The 25218-nt window shown below is 44.4% G+C and overlaps 1 gene segment (V, D, J or C); it reads left to right on the plus strand.

Moving 5' to 3' along the window:
• The first annotated feature begins 17153 nt into the window (after nucleotides 1-17153).
• Nucleotides 17154-17690, plus strand: LOC119244043 (immunoglobulin lambda variable 2-14-like). The segment is given in 2 exon segments: nucleotides 17154-17199; nucleotides 17308-17690. Coding segments are annotated over 2 exon segments (429 nt in total).
• The last annotated feature ends 7528 nt before the right edge of the window (nucleotides 17691-25218 follow it).

A 25218-nucleotide genomic window follows, 5' to 3' on the forward strand; every position in this document is an offset into this window, starting at 1 on the left:
GAAAGAAAAAGAAAAATACTGGATGGTCTCACTCATAGCAGGAATCTAGAAAACTTAAATAAGGGACCAGGAAAATGAATAACTATAAGAAAGTGAAAATCAAAATCAATAAACAACTATGAACCAGAGACACTCTATGGGTGGTGGGGTGCGGGGAGGGGAGGGTTTGGGGTCAAAATAAGGGGATTGCAATTGTATGGGGAATATAAAAATAAAATTTATTTAAAAAAAAAAAGAGGCTTTGTCTTGGGCAACCTCAAGACAACACACCACCCCAAGCAAATATCAATGTTTTATGGAGGCTTTAACTGTATTTAGAGAAATGTACAATTGTTACTGGGCAAAGGGTCTCTAACGTCTCAGTTGTTACTGGGCAAAGGGTCTAAGAAAACAGACACCAGGTCAGAACCTCTCACCAGTTCTGGGTCCTAGACACTAGGGGCCACATAATGCAAACAAAAGTGCTTTTGGTGAAGCAAAAGAAAAAGATCTATTTTAACTAACAGGGTAGAGGGAGAAGGAGAAGGCCCAGTTACCAACAGATGGTGTGAGGAGGAGCTGCAGCTGTAGGAGAAAGTGGGGTGCAGAAAACCCTGACCATCAGAGCACCTCTGCACACTCTTCCCAAGTGCTGCTGCCACCAGAGCAAGTAAGACATGCAGAGGCCTGCTACTGCTGAGGTGGAGGGCTGGCGATCTGGGGGGCAATGTCCTACTGTTACAGGGCAACCCCAATATGAAATAGGTTGCCTGATTGTGGGTCCTCACCCGTGCGCTTAAAAGGGACTTATTAATACTCAACTGCAGGCACACACAAAGGGTTAATAAAAGGTTTATGTACAAGGAAAGAGGAAATGAAGAAATGTACAGCTCAGGGAGAAAAGAGGAGACAAATTCTTAAATGTGACCTACCTGTTCCGCTGACCTGGAATCCGATTGGCACACTGAGAGCTGGTGAAGAGCCAAGATCCAGGAGTCCAAGAGAGAACCCCAAGGCCCATGTGTCTGATTTTATACTAAACCTGGCAGCTTAACTCCACCCTCAGGTCCCAGCAGCCCTCCCTTTGGTGATGATGGGATTTGTCATTTCCAATGTCTTTATGGCTTTGGTCTGGAGTGAGGGTGGAGTCCACAGAGCCTGTATGGAAGTAGCTCAGGACATCCTTTCCCCCTAAAAGTTTCACCAGAGCTCCCCTTTCAGCCGTACTTTGTGAGTTTCCCAGGTGAGTTTCTCCACAAGACAGAGACGTTAGTTATATTTAAAGGGCACATTTATAGAAAAAGGAGACACTTGCATAGACACCAGCGGGCAGGTAGAGTTGCCCCAAAGGGACAGGTTTGCTGAGAGGCCTGCATGGTTGCAGGTGGGAGGCCTTGAGGAGAGTGACCTCCACTGAGGAAGGTCAGTGAAGAGAAGTCCTGGCAGGTACAGGTCACTGGCAGGCAGGAAGCTGCTGCCCTGCAGAGGGAGAGAATTGGTGAAAAGAAGCACCTGAATAGTCACAGGTGGGCAGGACTGTGGCACTGAGCCTGTGCAGAGATTGCACTGATATAGCCTTCTTCTGTTTGGGAGGGGCTCGCTCCTTCATGGAGTGGCCTGTTTGTTCTTGTCTTTGTATAAACTATGTAGGATTTGAAAGGGGACAGATTTCTACAATTGCCTTTAATCTCCATATCTTCATCTTCAGGTCTGCGCTCTTGACAATCCCTGCAGGAGTCTGATACCTGCTTGGGTCTTGTGCTTTGTGATCTAGGCCTTGGCACCCAAGGATTTTAGTTCCTATAGCTGGGTCAACGGCTATGCTAATCCCTTCAACCTCCACCTCCAGCTGTTGGCATTGTGGGAGCCAGGTTTCTGGTCTTGTGACACCTCCTTTCCAGTTTTTCTATCCTTATCCTCCATCATCATGACTATGCAAACAGGAAAGGAGACTCTCTTTAATAAATGGCATTGGGAAAACTGGATGGTGACATGTAAAAGAAAGAAGCAGGACCACTCTCTAATTCCATGCACAAAAATAAATTCAATTTGGATAAAAGATTTAGATATAAGGCCTATAACAATAAATACATGGAAGAAAACATCCGCAGTATGTTCCACAACTTCAGTGAGGGAGATGTTTTGGAGACTCAGCCCTCACTGTAAGGTGTATAGAAGGAAAAATAAACAATTGGGATTACCTCAAATTAAAAAGCTTTATACAGTAAAAGAAAATATAAACAGATTAAAAAGACATCCTACTGAATAGGAGAAAATATTTACATGTTGGGCCTCCCCGGTGGCGCAGTGGTTGAGCGCTGGGTTGCGAAGCTGCCTGCAGCCTCTGCAGCGCCGGTTCGATTCCCGGCTGCTCCCCGGCCACCGGAGGAGGGTCCCACATGGTGCGCAGACCTCTCCTGCCGCCCACTGCTCCCCTCAGCAGTGTACTTCGGTCCTTCTGCCTGTTCTGCTCCCCGCTCTGGCTCTGGTGGGTTTTCTCACCCTCCCGTGCTTCTGACTGTACCCAGTGCATGTATAAACAAAACAAACAAACAAATAAATAAATAAATGAAAAACATGCCTCTATTAAAAAAAAATTAAAAAAAAATATTTACATGTTACACAACTCAATAGGGCTAATATCCATGATATATTTAAAAAAATGTATGCAATTCAGCAATGGAAAAACAATCCAATTAAGTCAGTAGCATATATTAAGAGACAATTCACCAACAGGACATCCAGAAGCCAATAGGTGCACGGAAAATTGTTCACTGATGCTTTTGAAAAAGAAGATTCAGGTCAAAGCCATAATTAGATGTCTCTCACACCCGTGATAAGGGCACATATTTAAAAAAAATAAAACCAACAAGTGCTGGAGTGAAGTAGGAGGCAGAGGAACCTTACTAGCCTGTTGGTGGGAATGTAAATTGGTATAACGTTATGGAAAGCAATTTGGTTTACCTTAACAAAATAAAAATGGAAATACAGGATGACCCAGAAATCCCACTCCAGGCATCTATCCAAAGAACACAAAACCATCAACGTAAAAAAATGATATGCTCTACATTGTTTTTTGAAACAAATAATAATAATAATAATAAATAGCAAATAAATAAATAATAATAATTGTTTGTTTCAAAAGCTAAAGGAATCAGGAGAAAGACTTGGATCACACTAGGAGGCAGAAGTTCTCATACAAATGTGAGGGAAGAAGCAGAAACTGGAGATGGGCGGAGCAACATGGCGGCGAGGAGACGCTGCGAGTAAGATCTCCCATTAAAAAAAGTTAATAGGGAGGAAAAGCAGCAGGTCCCAGTGAGAACTGGGACACGGAAGATAAACGGACGACTCCAGCAAACTACCCGAAGAAGAAAGTGGCCATAAAAGAGGACCAGAAGGGAGGGAAGCGCAGAACCCTGCTCCCCTCCCCCGCCCACAGAGGCGGCACTCTCCGACCGGCAGAGAGGAGGAAACAACAAACCAAAACGACCCACAAGAACAAACGACGCAGCAAGCGGGACTGTGAGTGGAAAGTAACTATTGCAGCCACCACACCCCGTGAACGGGAGCTGAGGCGAACCCTGCAGGATCCACCGCGGCGGTGAGCGAACGGCTCCGGGCGCCATTAGAGAAGAACAAAGACCCCGGGTGACGCGCACACAGCCCGGGCTGCCGGTAAGCTGGCGCGGAGAGCGGCGCGCTCGGCGCGCTTGAAAAGCAAGTGCAGACCTGGATCGCGGCTGCCCAGGTCCCCGCGCCTGCGACCTAGGGTTGCGGGGAGACGACCTAGGCTTGCTGGGAGACGCGCGGAGGTCCTCACTGAGGTGAAGGTCCCTCCCTGAGTGAGCAGGAACCAGGCGCCCAGGCACGGGAGCGGTGCAAAAGGCGCCATTCCCGCGCCACTGAACTGGGCTACAGCCCGCGTCCTGGAACTGAGGGCTTTGAACTGAGACCCGGGGCACGAAAATTCGGGGCGTGGTTTCTCCACGACGGTGGGGCACAAGGCAGACACAGCACCCCAAAGCTGTTGAGGTGTACCCTACCATTCCTGCTCTGTTCTCTGTCCCACGGGGTGGGGGGAGGCGAAAAACAGCCCCCAAGGACAATAGGAGAGATCTCTGGCGCCACCTAGCGACCAGGAAAAAAAAAGTCACTAACACCCTATAAAACAGGACATTTCTTAAGACTGCTTGAAAAGGGCAGAAGGTTTCTGGAGGACCCAGTGGCCAGCCGGGAAGTTATTCCACGCCAGGCCCCTTCCGACCAGCAGTCTGAGCCCACAGAGGGAGCAGGCACCCACGTCCGGGGCAGACCGGGTGCGCAGAAGAGTGTGCCTGAAACCGGAGGCGCAGGGACTGCATCCCGCTTCGCCATTTGAGAACAGGGACATTTCTTCAGTAAAAACTGCCTAAATCCAGCAGAAAGCTCCCCCGAAGACAGAGATGGCTCCTGGAAGAGCCAGAGGGGAGCGGAGAAGTTCACCCAAGATGTCAGTCAGTCCGAGCAACACAGTGTCCCAACGCATACGACAAATTAGAAAACAGACAGTAGGGAGTAGAAGAACCACACGCAACCTAAAAACTCCTCAGGAAAGAAGCACACCACAAAAAGAAAACCACTCCCCAGATTGCAACGACAGCAACTTGGAAGAACTTCTGAGCCTTCCAGAAAGAGAATTTAAAATTGCCATGATTAAAAAAGTGATAGATCAGAAGAAGGAAATTGAGTCCCTAAAGAGGGAAGTAAGAGAAATGCAGGAGATCAAAGAATTAATGGAGGAACTAAAGAACTCTGGGAAAAGCAATGAAAGCAGAATAGATGAAATGGAAGAACGAATAAGTAATCTTGAAGACACAGAAATAAAAAGAACCAAAACAGAAAAGGAAAGAGAAGTACGAAGGAAAAAGAATGAAGAAAGACTTCGGGAACTATCTGACTCCATGAGGAAAGGAAATATAAGAGTTATAGGAATTCCAGAAGGAGAGGAGAGAGATGTAGGAACAGAGAAAATATTCATGGATATAATTGAAGAGAACTTCCCAAATGAGAAGAAGGAGCTGAAAATTGATATACAAGAAGCAAGAAGAACACCAAACTTCCACGACGAAAGGAAAAACACAGCAAGACACATAATAGTAAAGCTCCCAAGAATCCAGGACAAGGAAAAAATAATGAAGCTGACAAGAGGGAAGAAACAGATAACATTCAAAGGAAAACCAATCAGGCTGACATCAGACTTCTCTGAAGAAACACTACGGGCAAGGAGAGAGTGGAGGGACATAGTCAACAGACTCCAAGAAAACAGATGCCAACCAAGAATACTCTATCCCGCAAAGCTCTCTTTCCTCCATGAAGAAAGAATATGGACCTTCCCAGACAAAGAAAAACTCCGGAATTTCATTGCGACTAAACCCCCACTCCAAAAAATACTACAAGGAATCCTAAAGCCAGAACCTCAGAGGGACGAATAACAACGAAAGAAGACCAAAAAAAAAAAAAGTTATTAAAAGAATAAATAAATAAAATCAAAGGAAAGACAAACATAATGGCAAATACAGATGCTAACATATCAATATTAACTCTAAATGTAAATGGACTAAACTCTTCAATAAAAAGACACAGAGTTGCAGCCTGGATTAAGAAACAAAACCCAACCTTTTGCTGTCTCCAGGAAACACATTTAGCTACAAAAGATAAAAATAGGCTCAAAGTCAAAGGATGGAAAACAATCCTACAAGCAAATGGGCCAAAAAAGAAAGCAGGAACAGCTATACTTATATCAGATAAAACAGACTTCAAACTCAAAAAAAATAAAAAGAGACCCCAATGGTCACTACATTATGATTAAGGGGACAATACTTCAAGAAGAAATAACACTCATTAACATATACTCACCAAATGAAAGAGCACCAAAATATATCAGACAACTGTTGTCCTCTCTGAAAACAGACATCAGAGAAAACACATACGTAGTGGGAGACTTCAACACACCACTATCAACAATGGATAGATCAACACGACAAAAAATAAGTAAAGAAACTAAAGCTCTAAATAAGGACCTAGAGCATTTGGGCTTAACAGACATCTATAGAACACTAAACCCAAAAAAAAACGGAGTACACATTTTTCTCAAGCGCACACGGATCATTCTCCAGGATCGATCACATACTGGGGCACAAGACAAACATCAACAGATACACCAAGATTGAAATCATACCAACCATCTTTTCTGACCACGAAGGCATCAAACTAGAAATAAATCATAAAAAGAAGGCAAGGAACTATCCTACCTCATGGAGATTAAAAGCCACACTACTGGAAGACCACTGGACTAACGAGGAGATCAAAGAAGAAATTAAAAAATTCTTTGAATTGAATGACAAGGAGGACACCAATATCCTAAATGTATGGGATGCAGCAAAAGAAGTAATAAGAGGAAAATATATAGCAATAGAAGCTCACATCAAAAAACAAGAAAGAACTCAAAGAAACAACCTAATCTCGAAGCTCAAAGATCTAGAAAAAGAACAACAAAAAAACCCCAAATCCAGTAGAAGAAAAGAAATAATAAAAACCAAAGCAGAAATAAATGAAATTGAAACTAAAAAAACAATCCAAAAGATCAATGAAACCAAGAGCTGGTTCTTTGAAAAAATAAATAAAATAGACAAACCCCTAGCCAGGCTCACAAAGGAAAAAAGGGATAAAGCACAAATACACAGGATCATAAATGAAAGAGGAGAAATCACAACGGACACAGCAGAAATCAAAAGAATAATCAGTAACTACTATGAACAGTTATATGGAAACAAGTTCAACAATCTAGAGGAGATGGACAAATTCCTACAACTCTACAATCACCCAAAGCTAGATAAAGAAGAAATAGAACACCTAAACAGACCAATTACAAGCAGCGAAATTGAAATGGTAATCAAAAACCTCCCCCAAAAAAAAAAGCCCAGGACCTGATGGATTTACAAATGAATTCTACCAAACATTCAGAGACGAATTAGTGCCTATCCTTCACAAACTCTTCCAAAAAATTGAGAAGGAAGGGACAATACCAAACATGTTCTATGAAGCCAATATTACACTAATACCAAAACCGAATAAGGACAACACAAAAAAGGAAAACTATAGGCCAATCTCCCTAATGAACACTGATGCAAAAATCCTCAATAAAATTTTAGCTATCAGAATCCAACAATGTATCCATAAGATAATTCACCACGACCAAGTTGGATTCATTCCAGGGCACAAGGATGGTTTAACATCCGAAAATCAATCAACGTTATCCAACACATCAACAAAAAGAAATATAAAAACCATATGATAATATCAATAGATGCTGAGAAAGCTTTCGACAAAGTGCAACACCCATTCATGATAAAAGCCCTTGAAATTCTTGGGATACAAGGAACATACCTCAACATCATAAAGGCCATCTATGACAAGCCAACAGCCAGTATCATTCTCAATGGTGAAAAGCTGAAAGCAATTCCATTAAGATCTGGAACAAGACAAGGATGTCCACTCTCACCACTGCTTTTCAATATAATACTGGAAGTCCTAGCCAGAGCAATAAGACAAGAGAAAGACATCCAAGGAATCCAAATAGGAAAAGAAGAAGTCAAACTATCACTATTTGCAGATGATATGATAATATACATAGAGAACCCCAAAATCTCCACAGAAAAACTAATTCAACTCATCGGTCAGTTCAGTAAAGTGGCAGGATACAAATCAACACGCAAAAGTCAGTAGCCTTCCTATACACAAACAATAAATCTGAAGAAGAAGAAATCAAAAAAACCACCCCTTTTATTATTGAAACAAAAAAAAATCAAATATTTGGGAATAAATCTAACAAAAGAGGTAAGGACCTATACAAAGAAAACTATAAAACACTGTTAAAAGAAATAGAAGAAGACACAAAGAAATGGAAAGACATCCCCTGCTCATGGATTGGAAGAATAAACATTATTAAAATGGCCATCCTACCAAAAGCAATATACAGATTCAATGCTATTCCAATCAAAATCTCAATGGCATTCTTCAAAGAAATAGAACAATTATTGATGAAATTCATATGGAATCACCAAAAACCCCGAATAGCCAAAGCTCTACTGAAAAAAAAAGAAGGAAATGGAGGCATCAAACTCCCAGACTTAAAACTATACTACAAAGCCATAATCATCAAAACTGCATGGTATTGGAACAAGAACAGACATACAGACCAATGGAATCGAATAGAAAATCCAGAAATAAACCCACAGATTTATGGTCAACTAATCTTTGACAAAGGAGCAAAGACTATGCATTGGAGCAAAGAAAGTTTGTTCAATAAATGGTGCTGGGAAAACTGGGTCGCTACATGCAAAAGAATGAAGCTTGACCACTACCTCACCCCATACACAAAAATCAACTCAAAATGGATTAAAGAACTAGACATAAGACCTGAAACCATAAAATACATAGAAGGAAATATAGGCGAAACACTACGGGATTTGCACATCAAAGACATCTTTACAGACACATCACCCAAAGCAGTGATAGTGAAGGCAAAGATAAACAGCTGGGACTACATCAAATTAAAGAGCTTCTGCACAGCAAAAGAGACAATAACAAAAACAAAGAGAAACCCCACCAACTGGGAGAACATTTTTGCACCCAACACTAATGATAAAGGACTGATCACAAAAATCTTCAAAGAGCTGATGAGACTCAGCAACAACAAAGAAAATAATCCAGTCAAAAAATGGGCAGAAGAGCTAAAAAGAAACTTCTCTGAAGAGGAAATGCAAATGGCCAACAGACATATGAAAAAATGTTCAACATCACTTGTAATCAGGGAAATGCAAATCAAAACTACCATGAGATACCATCTCACACCAGTGAGAATGGCACATATTAAAAAAACTAGCAACAACAAATGTTGGCGAGGATGTGGAGAAAAAGGAACTCTTGTGCACTGTTGGTGGGAGTGCAAACTGGTCCAACCACTATGGAGAGCTGTGTGGAGATTTCTGGACCTACTAAACATAGAGCTTCCATATGATCCAGCAATTCCACTCCTAGGTATTTACCCAAAGGACACAGAAACATCAATTCCAAAGAGCACCTGCACCCCTATGTTTATAGCAGCACTGTTTACAATAGCTAAGCTTTGGAAACAACCCAAATGCCCAAAAGTAGATGACTGGATCAAGAAGATGTGGTACATATATACCATGGAATATTACTCAGCATTCAAAAAAGATAAACACATGCAATTTGCAGCAACATGGATGGCGCTGGAAGGGATCATGCTCAGCGAAATAAGCCAAAAAGAAAAAGAAAAATACCGGATGGTCTCACTCATAGCAGGAATCTAGAAAACTTAAATAAGGGACCAGGAAAATGAATATAAGAAAGTGAAAATCAAAATCAACAAAAAACTATGAACCAGAGACACTTTTTGGGGGTGGGGGGCGGGAGGGGAAGGATTGGGGTCAGAATGGGGCGTTTGCAATTGTATGGGGGAATATAAAAATAAAATTTAAGATTAAAAAAAAAAAGTAATCAATATTAAAGAAGTAAACTTAGAAACTTAAAAAAGAAGACAGGGCAGGGATTTCCAGCTAAAGCTCTGCTGCATCCATGGGACTTGGGATGCCCCATTTGTGGCCATGAGGGGGCAGCAAAGGCCTGTGTGTTTGTGGACCTTCATTGCTGTGGTTTAGCTGGAAGTGGGTGAAGTCCCAAGAGTTTTTACCTGGTAGCTTTTACTAGGAAGAAGCAGGACTCAATGTCCAAAATCAGCTTTTATTTTGAGGTCAGTCCATGGGATACAAATCAAAAAATGGGGAACTAACTGCTGGTTCCCTGTTACTTCAAATCCTTACCTGGCACTTGTGTCATACCATATGGTGCCAGCAGGGGGCAGCAAGGGCCTGGATGGGGGAAGGTTACTGGAGTGGTTCAACCTGGCCTGATTCAGTTCTAGGAGCTGTTTCCCTCTGATCGCCCCTAGTGTAATTCACAAATAGAGTCACACTTCTGTTGTACTCCAATAGTTCTTTTTATAAAACCAGGAAGTGACCAGGTCTCAGACTCAGGTCACTGTGTCAGCCCACTGCACACGCATAGGACTCAGAGGCTTTTGAGAATGAGGGAGAGGTGAAGAGAAATGAAAAGTAACCACCTTTGGGTTTCAGCAATGGAAAACAATTGATTGGAGCTTCTCAGACAGCCTTGAACCCTGTCTTTTCCACACTCCTCAGTGCATGGAATTGTCCCAGATCCTCAGTCAAGGATGGCCATGAGTCTGTGATGGAAGCACAGGGACACCCCCGTGGGCTCTGGCATTGCCACAGGCACAGTCTGTCCTGACTCAGAAAGTGCAGCTCAGGGGGCCAGCACTTCAGTTGAGCTCTGCCATGCTAGGGTGCAGAGGAACTAGAGTGCAGGACTGACTCAGAGTGGAGTGCACAGAATCAGAGGAACAGATTTTTTTTGGAGGATCTTCTCTTGTGAGACAGGAGTAGAGGATAAGAGAGTTTGGGGAAGCCAAACCCAGAGATCTTAGGGTATGTCCATCATGACCTTACATTCTCCATCCCTAGTCAACTCAGGGCAAAGGCAAGGCCCCCAGGGAAGGGACCCCAGGGTCATCTGTCCTGACCCTCCATGTCTTCCACCCCAGGCTCACCTGGGCCAGCACTGAACTCACCAGGATTTTTTTCCTCTTTCCAGATTTCTGAATCTCCCTGAGTTTCCAGGTTCTGGGACACTGGATCACCATTTCCCTATTGGAGTGTCATTGGGCATCACACCTGTGGCGTATCCTGGTGCCGACAATACTGGGTTGAGCCCAGTCTCCTTATCTCTGCCCTCAGGACTCTGGCCCAGGGGTCTCTGATCAATTCTCTTGTGTCAAGTTTCCCTGACCCTCAGTGGCTCCACATGAGGAGGAGGCTGCTCATCACTGTCCTTTATTTAGGAGGCCTGGCACTTTCCATAGTGTGCAAGTTCACGGGGAAGGGAGGTCAGAACCTGCCCTTGCTCACAGGCTCTTTTCTTGTTCCAAGATGATTCCCCAGCCTGTGCAGAGGCGCCTTCATGCAAGTGGCCTTGAGTATATGGATCCCACAGCAGCTCCATTGTCCTCCCCTAACCCCCGAAAGCAAATCATCCATGGTTTATTGTTTTTTTTTTAAATATTTATTTATCTATTTATACAAGCACTGGGTACAGACAGAAGCGCGGGAGGGTGAGAGAATTCACCAGAGCCAGAGTGGGGAGCAGAACAGGCAGACTGACGAAGTACACTGCTGAGGGGAGCAGCGGGCATGAAAGGAGAGGCCTGACGCGACATGTGGGACCCTCGCCTGTAGCCTGGGTTCCAACCAGAGCTGCAGAGACTGCGGGCAGCTTTGCAGCCCAATGCTTAGCCCCTGTGCCACCAGGGGAGGACCCATGGTTTATTGTTTTGGGGAAAAACAGCTTTTTCTTTTCTGTCTCTTTATCCTAGTCACAGAATATGCAACTTTTTCTAATTCTTCAACTACATTAGCAGAGACCAGAAGATGCACGATGGGGCCAGTTTTCCCAGTTTTCAAGTATATCCTCACTTTATATGCTCTGGTGTCCCACGCCTGTGCAGCCCAGCCTGGACTCAGTTGTCCAGCATGATGTCTCCTTCTTTTTTTTTTTTTTTTTTTTATAGATACTCTTTTTTTTGTTTGTTTGTTTATTTATTTATATATTTATACAAGCACTGGGTACAGTCAGAAGCGCGGGAGGGTGAGAGAATTCACCAGAGCCAGAGCGGGGACCAGAGCAGACAGAAGGACCGAAGTACACTGCTGAGGGGAGCAGCGGGCGGCAGGAGAGGTCTGCGCGCCATGTGGGACCCTCCTCCAGTGGCCGGGGAGCAGCCGGGGATCGAACTGGCGCTGCAGAGGCTGCTGGCAGCCTCGCAACCCAGCGCTCAACAGCCGCGCCACCGGGGAGGCCCATGATGTCTCCTTCTTCACTCAGGTCTGCCCTGCAGAGTCAGTGCGGCCTTTCTTGGTGCTTACTCTTCCATACCAATGAAGAGAGGCTGTTTGCTGCAGATCTATGATGAGCTTGCAAATTTGTCTTCTCTTGACCTTTTGTTCAGTGTCTCTAATTTCCACATATAAATGAAATCAATGGATGTTTCTCTTTTTTCTTCTGACTTAGTACACTTATCATCGTTCCTTGCAGCTCCATCCATGTTGCCACAAATGGCATGATTTCACTTTATTTTAATCATAGAGTAGTATTCTATTGTGTAAAGATATATATATATATAATGTATAGATATATATTGTATTGTGTATATATATTAGTATATATATAGTAGCATTCTACTGTGTAAATATATATATATATATATATAGAGAGAGAGAGAGAGAGAGAGTGTATCTATACCACAACTTTTTGATCCATCAGTCTGTTTGGGGCATCTGTCAAAATAGGTGAGGGAAGAGTTAAAGGGACTATGGTGATGAGCCACAGTGAGCTGTTGTAGTAGATCTTCAGGGAGATCACCTGACCGGAGAAGCCAATACTGTGCACCGCGAGCACTGATGAAAGAAAATAAATAAATAAAAATAAATACGTAACCATAGTGAATAAAAAATAAATAAAAAAGAGGAGCAGCTGAGAAGCTGAAAATGTTGCTGAGGGCTGAGGATAAAGTACATGGACATTTTCCTTTAACATCATTCCAGGGTGACCCCATATCCAGAGAAATTGAACAGGAAAGAATTTTAGCTGCATGTGTGGAATCCTCCCTTTCCATCCATGATCCCTTTCCTGAAGTCATCCCCCACTGCGCTGACTCCTTACTAGTCCAGGCTATTTCCCAAAAGGTTCCTTGTTCCTGTAAGGGAAGATTCCTGGTGGGCATGTCCCCTTCCTCAGGAATCCCCAATATTTCTGTTTTTTGCATGAGGCAATGCCAGTCCTTGCTGGAGAGCCTGTTACAAATCATCATAAAGACACGTTCAGATGTAGACATGGAGATTTAACATGGAATGTTCAAGTGTATAAATAAAGGTAGGTTTTTAGCCTCAGAGGCACAGGATGTAACCAACTCTTTTCATCTCACCAGAACATTCCCTGTTTTAGCTCTGAACATGACTTGTTCTGGCCAGGACCCAGCCCCAGCGCCTCAGGAGGAATGGACACTGTGATGTCAGCTAGAGTGGGCCTGCAGGGCCCGGATTCACGAGGATTGTTCTGGGACTGTGCCAGTGTCCTGCCTGCCCAAGACTGGCGTTTGTACCAGTGGACTCAGTAAAGACAACTGTGTGGACAACATCCAGTCTGGGAGAGTCTGACTTAGACAGGGCAGAGGAATCACTTTTCCTTGCCTCACTGCTGGAGCTGGGTCACTTCATATCATTCTCTGCCCAATGCTGAAATTCGCATAACATGTCCCCTGGTTCTCAGGCATTTCCACTGGAAATGAATGAAAACGCCCACTGTCCAAGCTCCCTAGCTTACACATGGCAGCTGATGGGATTTCCCAGCTCAGGAAACAAGGATCTGGTGAGAGCTAATACCCAACAAGAAGTGAATCTCTTCATATTCCACCAGTAATTATTTTTTTCAAATCTTGTGTTGTCCTCTTCTTATTTCCCCAGTCAACAACCAGTACCTTCACAATGAACTCCCACAGGCTGGGTTGGTGTCACACATCATGGCCATCAGTATCCGGGTCACAGCACAGTGAGGATGGGCCGCTGCTCCCGGACACAGAATAGCATGCTGGGTCCTGGCCCTTGTCTTCTGTCCCTGGAAAAGGAGGGATTAGCTATTTCTCTGCTCTGCTGGGATCCCCAAATCTCCTTGTCACTCAGATGTAGGCAGGGTAAATCCTCTCCTGTCTTGGCATCAGGAATCTTGTGCTCCAGCAAGGAATACTTGAGGGAACATTAAACTCTGATTGCCTTCTCTGCTGTAAAGTGGGGTGAGTGGACTGAGGGGTGTTGGGAGAGAGAGAGGTTAGAATGGAGGGCCGATTGAAAAGGGAGAGAGAAATGGAGATAACAAAACTGTTATTTACAGGTGTTGGAGGAGGAAGACTCAGGTGGAAACTCCATGAAAGCTTATTTCAATTTAAATGTACTCACCTCAGAAACAAACGTGACAACTATCTCTAATATCCCTGCATGTGGTTTGGAGTCTTTGAGACAAATGCAGTGGCTCAGCTCCCCAACCTGAGCTTGCCCCTTGATTCGCTCAACAAGCAAACATCAGAGAGTGGGATATTAGGGTACATTACTGGGTCTTCAACAGACCAGACATAACAACGTTGGAGAAAAATGAGAATTTCATCGGGAGCAAAAGCTTGCCAAAAGTCACTGTGGTAGAGAAAATATGGACGATATAAGGAACAGAGCGACTGGGGAATTCTCTGCTGGGGCAGTGAGGAAGTAGAGTGGGCAGTTGTGGCTGCAGAGAGACGACGTCATGCCTGAAAAGTCCAGATCAGGAATTTCAGTTTTACCGATGAGTGCTCTTATTTTTATTATTTGTAGGATTTTCTTCTTTGTTTGCTTTGTGCTTATGTTTTTCCTTTGCTTCCTATTTTTTTCATACGGAATTTGAGGCTATAAATTTCCCTGTCAATACTGAGTTTACAGAACTCAGTTTTAATATGTTGTTTTCAGTTTCCTTCCACTCAGTTAAAATTCTGAAGCCATTTGGCCATCCTGCTTTAACATGGAATGCATGTTTAAATCCACTTCATTTAATTCCTAAGTTGCATTAGTGCCTTTGATGTCATATCAAATAACCCAAACAGTCCTAAAGATAATAGAAATTTATTGTCTCAATTCTGCAGGTTAACAGGTGAAATATCAACCTAACTGTAGAGTTATACCCCCTCTGATAAAAAGGGTGAAGAATCCTTGCTCCTTCCTAATCAGGTGATGTGGGCAATCCTTTCAATGTTCTTGATTTAAACCACTAACTGATTAATTTCTGTCTTGGACTCCTGGTGGCATGATCTCTCCTGCTTGCTTGTGTTTCATCTCTTCTCCTTATAGGACACTGTCATAGTGGATTAGGGTCCACTCTAATGAAGTGTTACATCATCTTAATTTGATTATACTATAAACATACATTTCCAAACAGGGTCTCATGTCCTGTTTGGGGGTTTAGAATTATGCCTCTTTTGTTAGTGTTTTTGAGATGCAATTGAACTAAAAACATTCGGAATGCAGAAAAATTCCAGATATTTTTTCCATTGACTTCCAGATTAATTTCATAATGGCCTGAGAGTATATTTTGTAAGATTATCATGGTTATAAAAATATCATTCATTTTATTATACAAGATATTTCTTAATTTGATGACTATTCTTGTGAAATAGTAACAGCATGTACTTTGCTCTGATTTTTAATGGCATATTTTATAAGTGTCAATTTGGTTAACTTAGATCATGATGGTGCTGAATACTTTCATGTCATATTAATTTCTGTATAATTGTACTTTTAAAAACTGAGACTGGAATAATGAAATCTTGTTATATATTTGTAGATTTTTCCATCTCTCATTTCAGTGTATCAGTTTTATCTTCATATGACATGAAGCTGTGTCTTAGGTGTGATGATTTGAACCTTGATAGCTAGATTATATGTTTCTATTACCCTGGTAATTTTCCAACCAGGTTGATTTATTTTTAAAATATGATTATTTACATTATGGCTTTCTTTCTTTCTTTCTTTCTTTCTTTCTTTCTTTCTTTCTTTCTTTCTTTCTTTCTTTCTTTCTTTCTTTCTTTCTTTCTTTCTTTCTTTCTTTCTTTCTTTCTTTCTTTCTTTCTTTCTTTCTTTCTTTCTTTCTTTCTTTCTTTCTGTTTATTTATTTATTTATACAAGCAGTGGGTACAGTCAGAAGCTTGGGAGGGTGAGAGAATTCACCAGAGCCAGAGTAGGGAACAGAACAGGCAGGCTGATGAAATACACTGAGGAGGGGAGCAGCGGGCAGCAGGAGAGGCTGCTGCACTATGTGGGACCCTGGCCAGGCAGCAGGGAATTGAACCAGTGCAGCCCAGGGGTCAACCACTGTGCCACCTGGAATGTGCTCTCTCTCTCTCTCTCTCTCTCTCTCTCTCTCTCTCTCCCTCCCTCCATCCTCCCTCCCTCTCTCTCTCTCCAGTTGTCTAGTATACTTTGTCCTTTCATAGATATTTTCTGTGTGCTTCTTTTTAAGGTGGGCTCATTGCAGAAATCAAACTTTCCTTTCTACTTTTTGTTTAGTTGTTTGTTTCAAAATCTAATGGTAAAGAGAGAATAACTTGGAGCATTCTAGCAAGTAGAGTCTGTTACAATTATAGGGAAGGGCCAGGAGCTGAGAGAGGACTGGGCAGGAATTTCCAGCTCCCAGGCTCTGCATCCATGGGTCCTGGGCTGCACCATCTGCGGCCACCAGGGGGCAGCAAGGGCCTGTGTGGAGGAACCTTCATTGCTGTGATTTATCCAGAACTGCATGAAGTCCCAGGAACTCTTTACCTCTGAGCTTTTCCTAGGAAGAAGCAGACTCAGATGTCCAAAATCTGCTGAGTTATTTTGAGCTCAGACCCTGGAATACAAAAGGAAAAGGGTGAAACTAATTGCTGATTGGCTATAACTTCAAATGCAGGTCTCTCTCCCTAGAACCTTCTAGGATTCCCTTTACAAGGGACTCAAATAACTGCTCCCTGCAAGCTCTAATGGTTTTAGGTGCATTCAGAGGAGAAATGGTGTTGCATGCTGTTCACATTCCACATGAACCAAACCTTATAATTTTACTTTTTATTTGAAATTTCAATCAGATTTAATCCCTGGGAATAAAAAAAAAAAAAGAGTGAATTAAACAATAGTCTTAGAAATTTCTAGAGAGAGGGAGAAAGAGTATCACAAAGGTTTTGTGACGTCATGTCCAGGCTTGGGGAGGTTGGTTTATCTTGCCTGTGGAAGCAAAATGGAAGAAAAGGCAAGAAAGTTCAAATGATCTCATCTGTGACCTGGCCCTTGAATCTAAGAAGCAGGAAGCAGATTTGCATAGAGACCCTCTTCCTCCTCTTAGGCAGGGCTGGGGATAAGAGACATCTGTGGGAGCCAGGCCCAGGTTGGGGCATCAGAAGACAGAGACCTTGGCTTGTCTCCACCATGGCCTGGACTGTGCTTCTCCTCACTCTCTTTACTCAGGCCACAGGTGAGGCCTCCAGGGAAGGGACACTGAACACATCATGGCTGACCCTTATCTGCTCAGTTCACTTGGGCTCACACTGAACTCACTTGGGTGTGTTTTTCCTCTTTTCAGGTTCCTGGGCCCAGTCAGCTCTGACTCAGCCTTCCTCAGTGTCTGGGGCTCTGGGACAGTCAGTTACCATCTCCTGTGCTGGGACCAGCAACGACATTGGGAGATATAACTATGTGTCCTGGTACCAGCAGCTCCCTGGGAAGACACCCAAGCTTCTGATTTATAGTGTCAGTTCCCGGCCCTCAGGGATCCCTGATCGCTTCTCTGGCTCCAAGTCAGGCAACACGGCCACCTTGACCATCTCTGGTCTCAAGCCTGAGGATGAGGCTGAGTATTACTGTGGCTCATACAGGAGTGCTAATACTTACCACAGTGGTGCAAGTTCATGGGGAAGTAAGACAAGAACCTACCCTGTTCTCACGGCCTCCCTGTTGCAAAGATGATTCACCCACCCTGTGCAGATGAGGCTTCATTCACGTGGCCTTGACAATTCCTTTCTCTCTTAGCTCCTCTCTTCTCCTTAGTGCAATCCACAATGATGCTGTCTTATTTTCAGGGTGCAATGATTTTTTTTCTCTACATTTATGACTGATCCTAGAATGTACTCCTCTTTCCATTTCTTCAGTGACAGGAGAATCATGGCTTAGAGCTCAGACTGTTCTCCTCCATGGAGCCGGTTCTCTGCTGCTGGGGACGCTGGAACATGTCCCTTGTCCCAGCCACGTGTCAGTGTGGTGCTGCTGCCGGTCTTTTCTGACAACAAGATGTGAGTCTTTGTAGACAAAGAATATCATTTTCTGCAACACTGTTCCAGTAACTACACATGACTGTTCTAGAATGTCTGGGAATCTGTCCAAGTATCTTAAATTTTCAAAGAGCTTGGAGACGTACAACCTCTCATGTGTTTCTGCCTTGAAAAGGTTCCAGTTTTTCTTAAAGATGACTAGTATGGTTCTTAAAAGTGAGCAGTGGGAAGGAAACTGTAGCTAGAGCATGAGTGAGCCGGATCCCCCACAGTCTTTGTTCCTGTTGACTGTGGAGCCTTCAGCTTGGCACAGGGAGGTACAGGTCCAGTATTGGCAGCGAGATTAACATATGACACTTCAGGGTGGAACATCTGTGGAGTTGAGATTGGACTTCCTTTTTTTATATTTTTAAAATATTTTTATTAATTTATGCATACAAAAATGGGGTGTAGGCCAGAGTTGCGTGTGGGGAGTAAGAGGATTCACCAGAGAAAGTATGCGGAGCAGAACAGGTGGATCTACTGAAATACAATGCCGAGAGGAGCAGCGTGTGAGAAAGCAGAGGTCTGCTGTGCCATGTGTGTTAGCTCCCTGGCTGGGGATTGAACTAGTGCTGGAGTGGCTGGCAATGCTTGATAGCACTGGGACTTTAACCGTGTACCACCAGGGAGGCCCAGGGCTGGACTTCTTCAGGCCAAAGGCAGCTGACACTTACCATGTTTCATTCTTGCTAAAAATTTGTGTTTTTCTCTATTTCCCATTCATTGCTATATTACATATAATACAACACAGGAATACACACAGTATAACTTGTTTGGAGTTAATATGAAACAAACATGATTATATTTTCATTCCATTTCACCCACAATGTCCAGAGTGAGTCTACTCCTACTACTGAGATTTGTGATTTGGTGACTGAGGAGTATAAAGAAGTGTGACGAATATTCAGGGAACAATATTCTTCAGCTGACATTGTGGTAATAAACATTAAGGCATAAAAGAGAAAGAGGGTCTAGAAAATGTCCACAAACATAACAATTACTTGCAGTCCGCACACCAAATGTCCCATTTGACAGACAGACTTGAAACGAGGGTCCCCAGGACAGGAGCTAGGGCAGCTCCGCCTCACTCCAGCCCCCCCTCCACATCCTCCAAACCTGGAGTTCATCTCTTGCTCCCCATTGGGTCATTTAAATCCAAGCTCCCTCTTATCTTGCATTGTATATTCTTTTACCATTTAAGGAAATAGTCCTCTTTGGTCTCCTCTTCATAACTTTATTTTATTTTTAATGGAACATTGCAACTTCATTTTATTTCCTTTCTATTGTTTCTTCATTACTGACTTGAGAAACCCGAGGGCCACACACTCAGGAAGAAACACCTCCTGGGACGGTAGAATGATCGAGAAGTGCTGTATTGAAAACCCCAGTATGTCAGGACACATTTCAGTCAGGAAAAGATAAAGGGAAAAGGAATCGAGAGAAACAGCATTCTGTATTGAACAGGAAGGAGAAAAGTGATGAAAGGAGAAAGGACAAAACTGATTTCAACTCCACTCAACTGTCTTCCCTGCTGATTGTGTTACAGAACCTGGGCCACTGGGGCACGCAAAAGCCTGAGTTGGAGGAGGTTATTGGTTTGGTCAATGGACCAGATTCAGTTCAGGCGCTGCTTCACTCAGCAGCCCCCTATTATCATTCAGAAACAGGGTCACAATTCTTTTGTACCCCAACAGTTCTTTCTTTATGAAACAATCAATGAACCAGGTCTCAGACTCAGGTCACAGTGTCAGCCCACTGCACACACATGGGGCATAGAGGCTTTTGAGAAGAACGAGGGAGAGGTGAAGAGAAATGAGAAATAATCACCTTTGGGATTCAGCATCAGAAAATGAGTGATTGGAGCTCCTCGGACAGCCTTGAGCCCTGTGTTTTCTACACTCTTCAGAGCATGAAATTGTCCCAGATCCTCAGTCAGGAGCTGCCATGAGTCTGTGGTGGAAGCACAGGGACACCCCCATGGTGTCTGGCACTGCCACAGGCTCAGTCTGTCCTGACTCAGAAAGTACAGCTCTGAGGGCCAGCACTTCAGTTGAGCTCTACCATCCTTAGAGGAAGGACTAGGGTGTAGGAACAAGCCATTCTGGGATGAGCAGAAGTGAGTACTCCCCTTTGAGATGGGGTAGTTGAGACAAAGTTTTGGGGTCAGGCCCATGTCCTGGGTTATATCCATCATGATCTGTGCTCCTCTCTCCACTCCCTCCTCACTCAGGGGACAAGTGGAGGCCCCCAGGAAGTGACCCCAAGGACATGAGTGCTGACAATTTCTCTTCCACCCCAGGCTCAACTGGTCCCAGCACTGAGCATCCCTGAGTTCGTTTCACTTGTTCCAGTTTCCCGGGCCCACACTCTCCTGTTGGAGCCTCCCAAAAAGTCCAGGCTCTGGGACACTCAGTGACCATCTGCGTTGTTGGACATGACATCGGGAATCACATCTTTGGTGTACAGTGTTTGGGTTGAGCCCCGTCTCCTTATCTCTGCTGTCAGGACTCTGCCCCCAGGGATCCCTGATCACTTCTCTGGTAACAATCTTCCCTGACTCTCAGTGGCTCCACCTGAGGAAGAGGCTGATCATCACTGTCCCTCATTTAGGAGGCCTGGCACCTTCCACAGGGTGCAATCTCACGGGGAGGTGAGACCAGAACGTGCCCTTGCTCACAAACTCCCTCCTTGTTGTGAAGTTGCTTCAGCAGCCTGTGCAGAGCGGACATCACACAAGGGTCTTGAGAGCATGGTTCCCACAGCAGCTCCATTGTCCTCCCCAGCGTTCAAAGCAAACATCCTCTGGTCTATTGTTTCACAATAAAAGCAGCTTTTTCTTCTTCTCTGGGCCCAAGTCCCAGAATATGCAACTTTTCCCAGTAATAAACTAAAGAAACAGGGACACACATGTTGGGGCCAGTTTTCCCAGTTTTCAAGTATATCCTCACTTTTCATGATCTGGTTTCTCATGCCTGTGCAGCCCAGCCTGGACTCAGTTGTCCAGCACGACATCTCATTCTTCACTCAGGTCGGCGCTGCTGTCAGTGCGCCCTTTCTTGGTGCTTACTCTTCTGCACATTGCTGCTGAGTGAAGAGGAGCTGAGGAAGGGGAAAATGTTGCTGAGACTGAAAATTAACTACATGGACCATTTCTTTTAATATCCCTCTAGGTGACCCCATATCCAGAGAAAATGAACAGGAGGAGGTTTAGTTGCATCTGCGGTGTGTGGAATCTTCCCTCTCCATGCTGGATTCCTTTCCCACTTGGAAGGGCTGTTTCCCAAAAGGATCCCTTTTCCTCTAAGGGACGAGATAGCTGGTGGGCATGCCCCCTTCCTCAGGAATCCCCAACATTCTTTTTACTCATCTTGAGCCAATTCCAGTTCTTGCTGGAGCACCTGTTATAATTCATCATAATGACACGTTCACATGTAGACATGCAGTTTGACCAAGAACAGTCAAAACTGAATGAAGGTAGGTTTCAGCCCCAGAGGCACCGGGCCATGACTAACTCTGTCCATTCCACCAGAACTTTCCCCCTTTTAGTTCTGAACTTGAATTGTTCTGGCCAGGACCCAGCCCCAGCGCCTCAGGAGGAATGGTCACTGTGATGTCAGCTAGAGTGGGCCTGCAGCGCCCAGACTCACCATAATTGTTCTGTGTCTGTGCCAGTGTCCTGCCCGAGACTCGCGTTTCTAATAGGGACTCCGTAAAGTCTACTGCGTGGACAATGTCCAGCTTGGAGTGGTCTGCATTAGAGAAGGCAGGGGAAGGAGAAATTCTTCTGTTTCCCTTGTCTTACTGCTGAGCTGGATCATTTTACCTCATTCTCTGTCCAGTGCTGAAATTCACATCACATGTGCCCTTGTCCTCAGGCATTTGGACTGGAAATGAATGAAAATGCCCACTGTCCAGGCTCCCTAGCTTGCACATGGCAGCTGATGGGATTTCCCACCTCATATGCTCAGATGGGATCTGGTGAGAGGCAATTCCTGACGAGAAGTCAATCTCCTCATATTCCACCAGTAATTATTTTTTCAAACCTTGTGCTGCCCTCTTCTTATTTCCCCAGTCAACAACCAGTACCTTCACTGAACTCCCACAGGTTGGGATGGTGTCACACATCATGGCCATCAGTCTCCGGCTCACAACACAGTGAGGATGGGCCGCTGCTCCCGGACACAGAGTAGCATGCTGGGTCCTTGTCTTCTGTCCCTGGGAAAGGAGGGATTAGCTATTTCTCTGCCCTGCTGGGATCCCCTCCTCTCCTTGTCACTCAGATGCAGGCAGGGTAAATCCTCTCCTGTCTTGGCATCAGGAATCTTGTGCTCCAGCAAAGGATACTTGAGGGAATATCAAACTCTGATTGCCTTCTCTGCTGTAAAGTGGGGTTAGTGGACTGAGGGTTGTTGGGAGAGAGAGAGGTAAGGACGGAGGGCAGATAGAAAAGGGAGAGAGAGAGAGAGAGACAAAGAGGGAGAGAGGGAAGTAAACCAAATGTGACATTTACAGGTGTTGGAGGAGGAAGATTCTGGTGGAAACTCCATGAAAGCTTTTTTCAATTTCAATGTACTCACCTCAGAAACAAAGGTGACAACTGTCTCTAACATCCCTGAATGTGGTTTGGAGTCTTTGAGACAAATGCAGTGGCTCAGCTCCCCAACCTGAGCTTTCCCCTTGATTCGCTCAACAAGCAAACGTCAGAGAGTGGGATATTGGGGTCCACTACTGAGTCTTCAACAGACCAGACATACAACATTGGAGAAAAATGAGAATTTCATCGGGAGCAAAAGCTTGCACAAAGGCACTGTGGTGGAGAAAATATGGACGATATAAGGAACAGAGCAGCTGGGGAATGCTCTACTGAGGCAGTGAGGAAGTAGAGTGGGCAGTTGTGGCTGCAGAGTGACCACATCATGCCTGAAAATTCCAAATACGGAGACCTCGCCGGTGCTGCAGCAGGTTGAACGCTGCACTGTGAAGCTGTGAAGCTGCGAAGCTCTGAAGCTGTGCAGCTCTGAAGCTGTCCTTAGCCTCTCTAGAGTGGTTTCGATTCCCGGCAAGCCAGGGAGAAACCCACATGGAGCAGCAGACCTCTCCTGTCTCGCCCACTGCTCCTCTCAGCAGTGTCTTCGGTCCAACTGCCTGCTCTGCTCCCCACTCTGTCTCTGGTGAATTCTCTCACCTTTCCACGCCTCTGACCTGTACTCCAGCTCTTATAAAAATAAATAAATCCTTAAAAAAAAAGAAAAGTCCAGATAAGGAGTTTCAATTTCATTGATGGGTGGTCTTATTTTTATTATTTGTAGGATTTTCTTCCTTCTGTTTGCTTTGTGCTTATCTTTGTCCTTTGCTTCCTATGTTTTTGATATAGAATTCAGCTATCAATTTCCCTGTCCATACTGAGTTTACAGAATCCATACTTTTTTTCTTTTTTTTTTTTTTCAAGATTTATTTATTTATTTATACAAGCACTGGGTACAGTGAGAAGCACGGGAGGGTGAGAGAATTCACCAGAGCCAGAGCGGGGAGCAGAACAGGCAGAAGGACCGAAGTACACTGCTGAGGGGAGCAGCGGACAGCAGGAGAGGTCTGCGCACCATGCGGGACCCTCCTTCGGTGGCCGAAGAGGAGCCGGGGATCGAACTGGCACCGCAGAGGCTGCGGGCAGCTTCACAACCCAGCACTCAACGCTGCGCCACCAGGGAGGCTCAGAACCCATACATTTTAATATGTTATGTTTTCACTTTCCTACCACCCAAAACAATTTCCAAAGCCATTTGGCCATCCTGCTTTAACATGGAATGCATGTTTAAATGCACTTCATTTATTATTATTTTTTAAAGATTTATTTATTTATTTATACAAGCACTGGGTACAGTCAGAGGCTTGGGACGGTGAGAGAATTCACCAGAGCCAGAGCTGGGAGCAGAGCAGGCAGAAGGACCGAGGTACACTGCTGAGGGGAGCAGCAGGCGGCAGGAGAGGTCTGCTCGCCATGTGGGACCCTCCTCTGGTGGCCGGGGAGCAGCCGGGGATCGAACTGGCGCTGCAGAGGCCACGGGCAGCTTCGCAACCCAGCGCTCAACCGCTGCGTCACCGGGGAGGCCTTAAATGCCCTTCATTTAATTCTTAAGTTGCATTAGTGTCCTAGATGTCATATCAAGTGACCCAAACTGTCCTAAAAAAATAGAAATGTATTGTCTCCCGATCCTGCAGGTTAACAAGGCAAATATGAACCTAACTGTAGAGTTATTCTCCCTCTGTTTAAAAGGGGGAAGGATCCTTGCTCCTTCCTAACCAGGTGACTGTGGGCAATTCCTACAAAGTCCTTGATTTAAAACACTCACCGGTCAATCTCTGTCGTGGACTCTCGGTGGCATTCTCTCTCCTGCTTGTTTGTGTTTCATCTTTTCTCCTTATTAGGACACTGGTGTTGTTAGGGGGAAGGTTGTCCTGAGCTAATTCCATGCAGGCTTTGTGGACTCCACCCCCACTCCTGACCAAAGCCCTCAGGACACTGGGAAAGACAAATCCCATCCCCACCAAAGGGAAGGTGGCTGGGACCTGAGGGTGGAGTTAAGCAGCCAGGTTTGGTATAAAACCAAATCGTGGGCCTTGGGGTCTCTTTCTTGGCTTCAAGGCTCTTGACTCACCGCCAGCTCTCAGAGCGCCATTTGGGATTCCATGTTGGCGGAACGGGTAGGACGCAGTGAGGACTTTATCTCCCTCTTTTCTCCCTGAGTTGTACATTTCCTCATTTCCCCTTCCCTTGTAAACAAACCTTTTATTCACCTTTGGTGTGTGCCTGCAGTTAAGTATTAGTAAGGCCCTTTTAGGGCGCGGGTGAGGACCCACAGTCAGACAACCCGTTTTTATATCAGGGTTACCCTGTAACAGTTATAGTGGATTAGGGTCCACCCTAATGAAGTGTTACATCACCTTAATTTGATTACACATTTCCCAACAAGTTCTTATTACCTGTTTGGCAGTTTGCCTATTTTGTTAGTGTTTTGAGATGCAATTGAACTAAAAACACTAGGAGTATAGAAAAATTCCAGATATTTTCTTCCATTGACACTCAGATTAATTTCATAATGGTCTGAGAATATATTTTGTAAGATTGTCATTGTTACAAAAAATAGAATTCATTTTATTATTCAAGATATTTCTTACTTTGATGA

This window comes from Talpa occidentalis, unplaced genomic scaffold, assembly GCF_014898055.3.
Source record: "Talpa occidentalis isolate TD23 unplaced genomic scaffold, MPIMG_talOcc4v2.1 talOcc4.14, whole genome shotgun sequence".
Classification (NCBI taxonomy): Eukaryota; Metazoa; Chordata; class Mammalia; order Eulipotyphla; family Talpidae; genus Talpa; species Talpa occidentalis.